Source organism: Bolinopsis microptera, chromosome 1, assembly GCF_026151205.1.
Source record: "Bolinopsis microptera isolate Bmic1 chromosome 1, MBARI_Bmic_1.0, whole genome shotgun sequence".
NCBI lineage: Eukaryota > Metazoa > Ctenophora > Tentaculata > Lobata > Bolinopsidae > Bolinopsis > Bolinopsis microptera.
Window position 1 is genome coordinate 25,076,525 of NC_087072.1, and position 13,699 is coordinate 25,090,223.

The following is a 13,699-nucleotide window of genomic DNA, read 5'->3' on the forward strand; positions in this document are numbered from 1 at the left end:
TAAAATACGATTACGCCATCACGGATTGGGAAATTGAGCGGCCACGGCCACCCACAAAAGAAAACGGCCGCATTTCTTCAAGTTTCTCAATTGACACAGATACTGATAGTCTCGACAAAGAATATCGCTGTTTAATGTTATCTTTGTATCTGCTGAATAGATTTCTTCACGCCACAAAGCCACAAGTCTGATAAAAGTTTGGGTCTCTTGAAGTTGAACATAAAGCTGAACTTTTAGTAATTGGGCCCCAATTAGAAATCCAATAATACTCATCTGTGTCATCAGTCATAATTATATTGAAGTTAGATAAATATGTTCAAGCATGAGTCTGGAAATCTACCGAAAAGTTTTCTTAGTTTGCTCCTTCATAAAGATATTCGCTATTGGAATTAAGTTTATTTTTTGAAGAATAATTTTATAAAAACACCCATTTTGTGATTGAGTATTCTCAATCTCTGGTGTTGGGCCATTCCAAGGTTTGTGGAACTCTTTCTTTGCAGGACATGTAAATATAGAGTAGCGGAATGTTCTGAGGCTTCAACGGAACATTAAGAGCATCAGCAAGGGGGAAGGCACACGAACATTAAATTTAACAAATACGGCGGTCTCAAAAAAAGTGTTGCGCTGATAAAAACTCTCTCATCGTAGTTCAACTGCAATGAGAAAGTCTTTATCAGCTCGACACATCTTTTAAGACTGCCGTATTTTTCCAATTTCACTAACATTAACAATTACTAGCTATAGTTGTTAGTCCTAATATAATGTATGCTTTTCGGCCGCAACTGATTGCTGTAGCCCATTTACTTTTAGTTAGGCGTTGAACATTTTCGACTTCAGTAAATGTTGTAAACAACTTCGAATTTTGAAAACCAATGACATTACATTCTATCATTATTAATAAATAGGTTGTTTTTGAATTTGAACTATTTACTAGTCATTTGCTAAAATATGAATTCAATGAATAATTTGAATGATTACTAAACGAACGACGTCATTTAATGATTCAATTGGAAATCTCAAAATAATGGTACAGTACATAACAGATAACAATTCAACAATACTTATTATTCAACAATCTTTAATCAAACCCTACAAACATGGTTGTTCAACGGTTATTAAATTTAGAGTTTCTCGATCGAACGGCCGAATTGGAACTACAAGATGCTTATAAATCTATTTGCATTTGATAAGTAGTTGTTTCAGTTTAAATAGAAATACCATAACCATTACTCAATGATGGCCCCATGCAATTAAAACTTATAAAATTTTGATTAGAACAGTTTAATTAAATAGAAATACTAAAATCTATATATACAACAAATACTTAATCAAACAAGCAACTGTAAGACAATTCAGATGCATCAAAAAGTCCAAGACATAGGCAAGAGAGTGAACCATATAGCATTTCATCATCTTGCCAAACAAAATTCCAGAAATTAAAAGTAAACTCGACAGTATGCTCAAAGCTGTTAAATATTCTAGAGTTCAAATTATTACTTAAAAATTGATCGGAAAAACAAAAAACAGTAGTTTGAAATGAAACAGAAGTCACTTCACAAGCTATTGAGGGTAGGTGGAACTCATTCCGTTTCAATCAAAGAAATCGTCTTCATCCTCCACTGGAGGAGACACTACAGCATCATCTTTTCTCGCACTAGATCTCGTCACCCGTCTCTGTAAGTGATTTTAAGTTACAGATTAAACCCTGGTTTTCGTAATCTGGCTGCCGGTTTTTGTAATTTGGCTGCCGGTTTTTTAACAGCCCTTTTCTTGATAACTCTAACCGTCTGGCCTTCTGAATTTATGTACGTGCTTTGTATAGTGTCTGTCGGTGAATCTGTCTGTCTGGAAGCCTACGAATTAAATTTCAGGTAGTTTTCATGTTTAAACTGTATATACTAATAATAATCATACATCATTGTAAAGTTCGAAATACTACTGATATAATATCATAACAATAACATTATTCTAACCTGTTCCGCGGCTTGTCTCTTACTAGACTTCGACTGAAAATATTTTCTAATTATAGAGTGATAATGAAATGAAAAGAAACGTGCTACTGGTCCGTGTTAAAGTGTTAATAAGGGCTTGTAATCACGATTACAGACACTACGCAAATGGGCTTTACGATTTTAAACAAAATACTTTTCAGAAACAGCTTTCTCAGAGTAACCAGAAACTTATAGTCTATTTTCTGCAATTTTCGGATGCTTTCTAATGGCGATGAAAGAACTTTATCAGTGACAATTACCATCTAATGAGCTTTATTTCATGTTTTAACATGGTAGATTATATATAATCACAGCGGTATGCTTAATCGTAAATCGTGAGTGAAATGCGACGACTCAGGTGAAATTCACACCGCAATGTGCAAGTTACACCTACATTAAGGCACTCCAAAAGCTGTATTGATAGTCTGGATAATTGTCCTCTGACTCGATTGACCAAGTGGGAGAAGAACTATCAGCTGCCGGATTATCCGGCCTAATCCGGTCAACTGACTGAATTACCACCGGATTTTTTTGGGAGGTGCTTGATAGTGCCGCATACCGTGAGTGAAGTTTATTAACTTTAGATTTTTGTTTATTGTTAGTTTTACCAGATGGAATCCTAGCGGGGAATATCTGAAAAGTGGTGTTAGCAGCCTTTTTACCTCCGTACAAGACTGCTCCGTTTCGAGATAAGATATCTAATAAGATAAATTCATATAGTGCTAATTATATGTAATGTTATTGTTTTATGCAGATTAAAGTTTTGATCGACTAATAATTGCTTAGCAACTTAATTCTACAACGCGTCTTTTTGTAACGCGCGTGATAAATAGCGATAGCGATGCAAAAGTGAATATACAATTTTACTACACGCGCTACGTGCAAGTCTGTAAATTTTGAACTAAAATGGAAGATGCATCAGGTCATTTCTCATTCACTGCGAATGCCACACAGGCAATCTTAACCAAGTCATAGTACACCTGTTGAAAGGCGAATGATACAACTTTTTAGTCTAAACGACATATTAAGCGATTCTCACCAGCTGACAAATAAATCATCTGCTCAACAACATAATAGATCACTGAGTACTGTAAGGGTTAACTCCCATGTCACATTTGGAAGTTTAGCACTGCTTTTCTCTTGTCCCATTTCATACTTTCACATTACCAATGTTATGGTAAACGAATTGGATGTGCAGCACCCGTAAATTCGAAATGGTACTAATCGAATCAAACTTAGACTACACGCACGCGGTACTGGGGTGATGTTTTCAGTTGAGCAGTACGTGTTTTTCAGCTTTACATCTAATTTATGCAGTAAAAGTGTACGATTGTGTTGAATTGTGTTAGAAATGAGAATGCGAGGTAATTAAAACATTGATGTGTTAATTACAATAACACATCCGTCATTTCTCATGATTAACACGAATGTGCACTGTTTGTATGATGTAAAAATAGATTAGATAATTAATAAGTGAGGATAACAGATACACAAATAGAAACAATGTAGATCTGATGTGATTACTGGTGGATGTGGTGAAGCCGTTGTAAAATAATGTAGACAGTAAATAATAACGTGGCTAAAACAGTTTGCTTATTTTCATGACAAAACAATGACATGACAGAAAATGTTGATAGATCATTCATGTTTTTTATTTTGGTCCGTTGAAGGGTTTATTTGTTTCGCTTCTCAATGAAACATTTATCAAATTAATCTAACTACAATTTATTGATTAATTGGGCCAGATTTGTGTGATCATAGCTGTCTAATTGGACTGTTGACAGTAGATGATGGCATAATATTCAACTTTGGTGCTATGATTACACATCGAATTTTGCGATGTAAGCTCTGAAAGTTGCATTGTAGACGGCAATATTATTAATAGCATGACCACATTATATGACTTTTAAATGTTTCATCAACGCATGTACAAAGAATTTGACTGATTGTCGAAATATTTGACACTTCCTAATGTTAGCTAATGATGGAATTTGCGCAATTTACAATAATATCGTCTGACATTTGACAATTGACAGGTTATAATGCGGCTCAAGACAAAGTTTAATAATAATGAACTTAATTCTTGTGAATAATGATGACACATATACATTAACACACACGTGCAAGCCTCAAAGTTACTCATTTCTTTCTTCACTGGAAACGAACTACACGCAGATTGAAGCCGTATAATCTCAGGACTAATTAAGAAGCAGCATAGTGCAGCCGAGAAAAATTAACGCAGTTAGATAACTTAATTTCAGCTGCTATTACTCACTTACATGATCACATTTACTGACAGCGTGATCTAAGCTTCATGTTGGTAATATCCTGCACTCCTACTATTATTATTATAGGCCTCACCTAATACTTTGTATTCGCACATTGTTAGTCTCGGCGTATCGTCGACAAATGGACCATTTACAGACAAATATCATCTACTTTGTTTGAGATAACATTGAAAACATCATACTTAAGACAAAGGAAAATGAACAATGAACATGAACATTTCCTAGCGGCTAGCATTCAGCCACATTGAACTATAATTTGTCTCGGCTCATTGTTTTGTGGTACTCACTGCTAAATAGAACTCATCATAATATGACAGTTATACATATTACACAAGCTAAACTGAGGTTAATCACTCAACAACCACAAGTAAATGTTAGACTGTGACTAGAATGTAATAATGTATGTAGGGCTACATTCTATAAATTACCATTGTCCTGAGCCTACACCATTCAAACAATGGTTCAGGCCATGGGTACAACTGTAGAAGGGACTAAATGGCCAATTTATGGCCCATTTCCAAGGTAATTATAGTCAAGGTTACCGTTACCAAGGGTAACGGTATAATATACTATTTCATTTCCTGCTATCTATACCTAGAATTTAAAGTTGAGTAGAAATAACTTATTATATAGTAGTTGCAGTGGTGCTACACCTGTACGGAATGTATAAGCAATGTTATGTGACATTTTATACAAGAGTGATGTATAAAGTTATCGAATCAGCAGAGAAAACTTTTAAATTTGCAATTACATGCTTCACATAACAATCTGTGTAGATGACTGCTGATTTAACAATCTTTGCTAAAAAACTAAAACTTCAAAGAAGCACATCACTTTACAACATGCACAACACATTGAAAAATCCGAATTAAAGTTGTTTTTTAAGATTTCCAATTTCCCCAATTTCTAACATTTCTTCATTTATTTCAGCACACAATCACTAAACATTATTATACAGTTTCTATACATGCATTATTGTACAGTTTCTATACATGCAGCCTGCACACATGAAAGTAGCCCCCGTGCTCTCACTCACTCGCTGTTGTGGTGTGGTAACTGCCACACTATGTCGACGTGGGGTCACACTCTTTTTCTAAAATATATTCCAGTCACGTGGCCCGTCTTTCTAGTACTGGCATGCCACGACCAACAAAATAAATTTAGCGAACTAGCTTTCACCACACTATGTCAACAGTAATTTAACTGAACGTTTTGTTAATTTTAAATTTACAATTTAAGTTTGCCAGAGAAATTATGAAATTATGTTTTGTAAATTTTAAATTTGTAATTTTTACATCCAACACGTACAATTTCTGAATTTTGCGAGTGTTCCTCATTTAAATATAAAACAACGACAACAATTCAAATGTAGTACAGGCTAATTAGGATACCGATGTCTTAATTAAACTGCGGTCAGTAATGAGGTTGAATGGCAAATTAAATGCCCTAAATTTGCCCACTACCAATTATCTTGCTGGTTACTTGCTGGTTACTGCGGTTATTATTCTCAGAAGTAAGACTTCCTTCACACACTAGCACAGTCAGGTGTTACAACCAATCTGTGACATATCCCTCTCACCTTTCAACATTTCAAGTATAAAATTACAGGGACATTACCAAAATAAAAGTTCATTTTCTCTGTTCTATGCGGTTATAATACATGTCGTGTATAACAATGGCACTGATGTGTATGTATAGTTATGTCCTGTGCCTCAAGAGGCTAATCAAGTAGCACTGGCTACACGTGGTTCAGTGAGATCATTATACTATATCCGCGTAGTCAAGAAAACAACAATTTCAAGAAAACAAGTGGCCACAACAATAACCCGGTTCAGAGATATTGAAAGTGGCCAATTACTTCGTATTAGAATTGTGATGCTTCAGAAACATGGTTGCGCAAGATGTGCATTGTCAGGCTTAGAAAACCACACTCTTAAACCTAAATCAGAATATGAAGAGAAAAGGTATATTTTCAACTTTTTACTCACTCTGTACCGAACGAAATTTCTCTGTAAAATTCCAAAATTTAATTCTGACTAATTTCTATTATTGAATAGTGAGTCTAACAACTATTTAATAAATAGCCAACTTAATTAATGGCTAGATTCATTATTATATTTCCTACCCTACGGACTATAACCACATTCAATAAAATACAATATTCGACATTTTTATCTCCTCTAAGAAAATCGGTACAGTTATCAGTTCCATAAACAATTGATGTGGTTCTGCAACAAATCACGGACTGTGGTTATAACTCACCGAATTCTCAAGTTCATCATCTGGAGCATAATCAGGGTCAGATTGGACACCCTCGAGATACTGATCATCTAGAGGATCTCCCAGGGGATGTTGAATCTCGTCGATGGTGGGTGGTGGCATTGACTTGGGTCTGTTCCCACGGGACTTGTGGGCTCGTCTCCTTTGCCGCGCGGCGCTCTGTTGGATAAATCGTTAGAGTGAGATGACGGAATAAGGTAAATAATAATAATATAGTAATCAAAATGCCGAGTGTATTCTATAAGTTTCCTGGTATTTAGTCATTGAGGGTGGAGGTCAATGGAAACCTAATGCAATATAAATCGTTTCCTTTACTTTTTGATGCATTTTTAATGGTGCATTTAAGTTTCTTGCGATCTGTCAACATATAGGCTCCCCTTTGAGGCGTCTCATTGTGCAAGAATGTTGGTATTTTTGTATAATGTACGTACCCTTGACATGAAGCCTAATTACCGGTTTGTTTTAACTCAATACGAAACCTTGTTTAGAATGCCTTACGAAAAGAATGTACGCACAGTAAAAAGTTCGTAATACTGTAATAGAAATGTCAAAGTCTAAAGTGAAGTCATAATTTCTCCGCTGACTGCGAAAATCAGGTTTATTTTACGTGAGTTTGGGACATGGGGGGACGTTAAGAATGGTAACGTTGATGGCAACCATCACGAAACATTTTAACAGTATGTGTCAGGGAGGCAAGGTGAGTACCCGCTAAATATTTGTCGGTTAAATCCCAAAGGAATTAAGCTGTGACTGCGATGACTTTCATAGCTTCAATAGCTTGCATATTTAGAAAATACCTTCGAAAGATTTTGCGAACGTGGGAACCGAGAAGATCGAAATTAGAGATTGTTGGGGCATGATTATCAGTTCAATCTGACCAATACAGTGCGGAATTTTTGACTTATCAAACGGTAAATTGGTCATACCAATTACTGGAATATCTCATGCCCTGAAATAAAAACCATGGCACATGCTGTTTTTGTACCCGGCTGTGTTGCTGATTATATGATTTGTAATGCTAATGTAACCTGAGGCGGAGGTTCAAACTCCTCGTACTCTTGCAGCTCGAATACATTCTCGTCTGTATACTGTGAGTAGGGTTCAGCTGAGTTGGTGGTGGTGTGAGTGATGTGTTGTTGTGGTGATGTGATCACGTGTTGTGGGGCGCCCGTCATGTGATCCCCTGAGTACACCACGTTACTGGACAGCACGTGTACAGGATTCCCGTTCTCATCCTCCAACACGATCTGTGGGGAAAAACCAACTTAAACACAAGGAAATATTTTGAATCCCATTATCTAAAACCTACTTGGTCAGGGTGAAGGTTATCCCCATCAACATCAGCTGAGAGCTCGACAAACTCATCGTCCATTTCGAACATCTGCGAATCCACTCTATAGAGTCTGCCGAACTGGTCATCTTGAGGGAACTGGGCGTTTTGAGGAGGAGCCGAACTGCGGCTCATTCTCTCTGATTCTCTGCCATCAGTTTGGACAGTGGGCCCGGTCTGTTTTAGCGATAATCGTAAGATTCGTAATTTGGGTTAAAAGTTATATATAACCAAAAACAGGGCCTGAAACTCTGTAACTCGACGCAGTGGTTTGGTTCTACAAATTGTGGTAAGATTACAAAATATATCAGATGTCAGTTTGAAGTCATTAGAAGAGAGCACAATTGAATGAACTGTGCCCTGTGTCGGTCCTCAACATTTCTTATTAAATTAAAACTTACTTAGTAAGGGTAAATTTTACAACAGGTCTGTGGTTAGCTGCAATGAAAATTGAATGTGCTCGGCAAGTTGGCCAGAGGCAACCCTATAGGTTGTAATCCTTGTAAGTTTACAGATTTACAGTGAGAATGATAGTAGGACTTGGATTACTTACATTATTTTGCATGTACTGTCGCTGCATCTGATCGGCTATCATAACTTGTCCCTGCGGAGATTTACGCTAAAGGGATCAGTAACTTCAAGTTCACATCTAAATACTATTAAGTAATAACTAATAATGTTATTTAAGGCATTCAATCGAGGGAACAATTTCTTCCTTTTATGCACATGACCCATAACAAATCTCTGTCTGGCTAGAGAAGGATAATAACGTACGCGTACCCTGAATACAGCTTCCATGAGGGTTCTACTAAAGTTCTGCATTGCGAGTCTGGCGTACTGGGAGGTGTAATCGTACCCTCGCTCCTTGATGTTGGCTATCGTCTTGTCTATTTTCTGAAAAATGTATGTTGCATTTTTACAACGATTGTTATGATAACAGCATCCTTTCATAGTGCCATTTATTATGACACGTGATTAAAAGATTAATTTTTAAGTTATAAATAACAAGTCTAAGCTTTTCTACTTCCAGAAGTTATTACGACTAGGAAGTGACAGAAACTAGTCATCACCCGCTTCACCTCAAGTTTACAAAGTATGTACAGAAGATATATTATATTGTTACCTCTTCATTTCGTCTCAGTGTGGGATGTAGCACTTTCTTGTAGAGATAAGTTGACCCCTGAGAAGATATGTACATCAACACCGTGTTATATAATAATATAATTTAGCTCCTCTGGCACGTGCCTGTTATATAATATCGACTATTCAAATTAACTAATAGACGCTAATCTGTAACTATGATAAATATTCTCCTTCCATCAACACAACACGACCGTTTAACGTTGGATAGTTGGTTGAGCAAGAGGAAAGATCACATAAAGAATGCAGAACATATCAGCACGTCATTTCGTTAATAGGTCTCTGGTCTGCTAAGTTATATACAGGATTGCCCAGAATAGTACTAAAATTTCCAGTTTCTCCACTGCACTTTCAGGGAAAACTAAAAGTAAAGTGGAGAAAGTGAAACTTGGGTTGTTGTTGTGCAGTTAAAACTGTGAGCTGTGTTGAACAAGAGAAAACACTTACCCTGGTTGCGGGGGAAACCAGCCAGATAATGAAGAGAGTTTTAAATAGATAATATCCCGGGAACCAAGATATGAAGATGTCAGTGAAGAGGGTGAGGGCGTTGAAGAACGCAAAGACAATCCAGTACATCATCCATTTCACCTGGTAGATTGGGAGAATGAGGGCAATGACTATAAATGGCATTGATCTAAAACATGGTACTAGGCAGTGTAGTGTTCCCAAAGCTGCTTTCAGTAAATTTACTTGCAAATTACATTCCACACGAATACTTGTATGATTGCCCTTTAATAATGCCCCTTTAAAACCAACTTAAATGTTAATTATAACTCACATATTCTCTGGTATTCTTAGTTTTTACAGCTTTGTAGGAGGAGTAGGCTGGGTAGAGAGTTCCAGCAGAAATGCTGAAGAAAGGAGAATACGAATGAACTTATGCAGATATAGTGATGATAATATTGCACAGCACATTAAAACAGGCAAGAAAATGTGAATTAAAGTGGATATAATTGAAAACGGTTAAATAATAAATAATAAATAAATTTTAACATTTATTACACGCTTCTACATTAAAATATACCCAACAAAGATGTACATTTAAGTCATTCAAGCGAGATAAATACCAAACATAAGAGTTGGGTGTGTGTTTGCGGATAGTTTCTTATTCAAAGAATCATTCACATATCATGTATGTCATTTTTCCTCCGCATGCTATTTTATACATAGCTAGGCTGTTGCATAGAACTTACAGCAAACTATTTCAAACCCCTTTACCCTAAAGTAAGCTGGCTCATTTAATCCGAACAATCCGAAACACAATAAAATATGTACTTACAGGACAAGGCCTCCAAATAGGTCAGACATCTCTGCTACTCAACTGATTTCACATAAGCTACATCTGAAAACAAGTAATGAGTGATTACAGTTTAAATGGTATTTATAATGATGCTGTGAGGATATTCGAGACTGGTAAAACAGCTAGTTCAGGAAACTGTAGCCTGTAGGACCAAACATGGTATTCTTTTTGTTCTAATATGCATCATCAATATAATTGATATCAGAATCTAAATGAATACTCAAAGTCTTGAACTTGAAAAGGAAATTTGATCAAGGTAGCTATAGTATAGATATGTAAGAAATGTTATTAGCAATGATCAATATAAAAATTACAGCTGAGGTTGTCTAATTTGTGAAAATTTATAAAATCGATTAAGGTTTCTCATTTTCTACCTCACCCATCCCATTTATTTTTTTTATTTGAAAATTCAATTAATCATTATATATATAAATCAAGCGTTACATTTCAGCCATGCAAAATTACAATGACATATTTTGATATACTAAATGATAAATGGTACTGCAATATAAGTTGCTTAATGTTTGGCCGGATGACAACTAACGAGAAAAATAAACTTGATTATATAATAATTAATTCGGCTGAACCAACACATAGCAAGAGCCACATTAACGTTGGGGCCATCTACCAAATTTGAATGACAAACATTAACAAGAAATCAAACATATCATAAATAATTATAAGGATTTTGTTCATTACAATTCCGTCACAACTGATAAAGAAAAAAGAAAAGGACAAGCAGATAGGAAATTGGACGGACAGAATTGTAACCAACAAAAATAAATTTCTGAGACTCATAAGAGTGATGAGCTAATCTGGCCAGACTGTATCGGCAGCCCAGAGGTACTTGATCAGTTTGGCCTTAAAAGTAGAAATCCGCTCTGACTGCCGGATACATACTGGTAGACTATTCCATTTCAGCATAGATCTATGAAAAAAGCTATTTCGGAAGGCATCCGAGCAGGGCACAGTGGTACTCATGTATGTTGAAGTATCCGACATATCAATTATTTGGGCATTGTGCCTAGTGTATCGGGTGCCCTCTGGACGGCATAGGACTATATATGTAGGGAGCGAAACTGGAATTATGCTATTCACTATTTTATAGAAGGTCATAAGATCGTTATAAATAAACTTCTGTTTAACAGGGAGAATATTTAGTTTCTTTTGCTCTGTAGCAAGTTTATCGTCATTATAACTGGAGTAAGGTTCACCATTGATCCATTTAATAGCCCTCTTTTGGATAGCAACAAACTGTTGAAGATGAGTTGCAGATTGAGGGGACCATATGACAGAACAATGTTCAAATATAGACCTAATTAACGCTAAATAGAACGATCTTTTCTGCCTTTTATCAGTAGTGAAATGACATGTTCTCTTAAGTAGTCCAAGTCTAGAGGTAGCTTTGGAAACAAGCGCTTTACATTGTGCACCCCAATTAAACCTGGAGTTTATTGCGACTCCTAAATCTGACTGAGAGGGCACAAAGTCAATATCACTTCCAGAAAGTTTATAAAAGAAGGTATTGAATGGCAAGTTATCCAGCACGTTTCTTTGCAGGGACACAGAGAGGGCTTTGCACTTTTGTGGGTGGAACTTCATTCGATTTCTCACTGACCAATCATATAATCTGTTGATGTCATTTTGGATTATGTGATGGTCAGGGTAACCAAGGATCTCCCTCCAAATTTTAGTGTCATCTGCATAAAGGGCGATATTGGTGCCTTCAGAGACACAGGAGAACATGTCATTTATAAATATTACAAACAATAAAGGGCCAAGTATAGAACCTTGAGGGACACCAGACCGAACTGGTAGAGAAGAAGACGTTTGGCCTCCTATCACTACTTGTTGTTGTCGCCCCTCAAGATAGGACTTAATAAATTTAAGCATTAGTCCATCGACATTAAAAATATTCTTTAATTTACTTAAAATGAGGTCATGCGAAACACTATCAAAGGCTTTCGCAAAATCAAAATATATTATATCAGTCCTGGACCTGTTATTCAATGCAAGTGCAAGAAACAATCATCACGAAAATCTATGTCAATGCCATAATCGCTCTCTTGAGAAAACTGCTCATAAAAATATTCGTTAAAAAGGGCAGCTTGATCAGATGGATTGTATACTACATATTTCAGTAAATCCTTTAATTATTATCCAGGTACATATAATGGAGAAGGGCCCAAATGGCAGCTCAATAAGTTCTTTGACATCTGTACAACAATAAGTTGCAACATACATGGGTAGATCGAGAACAGATTCAAATCATGTGAAACATCTCAATAAAACTGTGCAAATACGATTACAAAACATAGCATCAAGTTTAAATTTTTTTAACACACACTACAGTTATAGTTTATAATATATTTATTTATTAATATTTACACCACTTGGCGGTTCAGATTTCGGGACCTAAAGTTCTTATTCCTTCAACAAAGTTTCAATGGTATATCTCTATATCTTTTGTGGAAAGTTGTGTTAAAATTGATGACGTGGTGTCAGTAAAATGGCAACAGATATGTAATATATACTGTCTTGCTTAATATATAGTAAGATGTAAAACTAACCCTCGATTAATCAGACCTCCTGGAAATTAAAAATTTACCGTTAAACGAACAATACAGTTATTTATGTCACAATAGTGCCACGTGATTGTGTCATAAATGAACGCTCTGCCCGCGATGGAAAAGAATAACAGAGCTTTTATCTCTCATTTTCATGTGGAATATGTTACATACAGCGAAAGCTTGGGAGATCACAACTAATTAGTATATATTGTCCTGCTTTATACATAGTAAGATTTTAAAACCTCCGAATTCGTCAAACACCAACTAAATTTGTTGTGATGAAGCACAAATAAGCACATTTCAACTTTAAACATATGATTCATCATTTTAAGTATAATCCCAGTGTGGTAAGACCCATTTCAACAGCGTGTATATTTGATATTGATCAAATAAAAGCGCGCTAGCTGCTAGCATACTTGTATCATTTAATTTTAAATCAAATTTATTCGGATATATATTTATTGATTATGAATTGAAACATTGAATTGGTGATGAATAATGAAATTGTCTTTTCTCATTAAAATGTAGCTGAGGCACCTGAAAGCAAGTAGACCGAAGTGACTATTCTCAGTAAAGGTGCATCAACTTCCCAGTGACGAAGGGCCCTGCTGACCCCGCTGTGCAGGGGGAGGGGGGGGGGCGCCGTCTTAGGGGGGCGCCAAATCGTCGTTTGAATGTGGGAAAATTTCGAAAACTTAACTAGAGTACTAGCAAAACTGCGCATTTTGCTCTAAATCACTTTTTTAGAGATTTTACCGGCGTATCCTCTAAAATCGCCTAATTTTGTTCAATTAAAGGGA

General features: G+C 36.0%; 2 protein-coding genes across 6 annotated transcripts in view; one reads left to right on the forward strand and one right to left on the reverse strand.

The window, feature by feature from the left end:
- Positions 1-13,699, forward strand: part of LOC134825937 (sperm-tail PG-rich repeat-containing protein 2-like) — an 88,788-nt gene that overhangs the window by 16,112 nt on the left and 58,977 nt on the right. The gene's annotated exons all lie outside the window — the stretch shown is intronic.
- On the reverse strand, positions 995-10,386 carry LOC134818090 (receptor expression-enhancing protein 2-like). Of its 4 annotated transcripts, none has more exons than XM_063827510.1 (11): positions 10,309-10,377; positions 9,808-9,880; positions 9,477-9,617; positions 9,013-9,069; positions 8,670-8,783; positions 8,443-8,493; positions 7,588-7,806; positions 6,542-6,718; positions 5,316-5,372; positions 1,974-2,006; positions 995-1,674 (listed from the first exon to the last, which is right to left on the reverse strand). In XM_063827510.1, exons 1-11 carry the CDS (start codon positions 10,335-10,337, stop codon positions 1,591-1,593), a joined length of 1,035 nt encoding a protein of 344 aa, XP_063683580.1. In that variant the 5' UTR covers positions 10,338-10,377; the 3' UTR covers positions 995-1,590. The 4 variants fall into 4 exon arrangements, with proteins under 4 accessions (XP_063683580.1, XP_063683584.1, XP_063683598.1 ...); XM_063827514.1 differs by lacking the exon at positions 7,588-7,806 and adding an exon at positions 7,869-8,066; XM_063827528.1 differs by lacking the exons at positions 5,316-5,372; positions 7,588-7,806 and adding an exon at positions 7,869-8,066 and having other exon boundaries at positions 10,309-10,386.

Coding starts and splice junctions, on each gene's coding strand:
- LOC134818090 (XM_063827510.1), bottom strand. CDS start 10,337: ATGTCTGACCTATTTGGAGGCCTTGTCCT. Junction 8,494..8,669: donor TCATGGAAGCTGTATTCAGG/GTACGCGTACGT, acceptor AAATCTCCGCAG/GGACAAGTTATGATAGCCGA. Junction 1,675..1,973: donor AGAGACAAGCCGCGGAACAG/GTTAGAATAATG, acceptor AATCACTTACAG/AGACGGGTGACGAGATCTAG.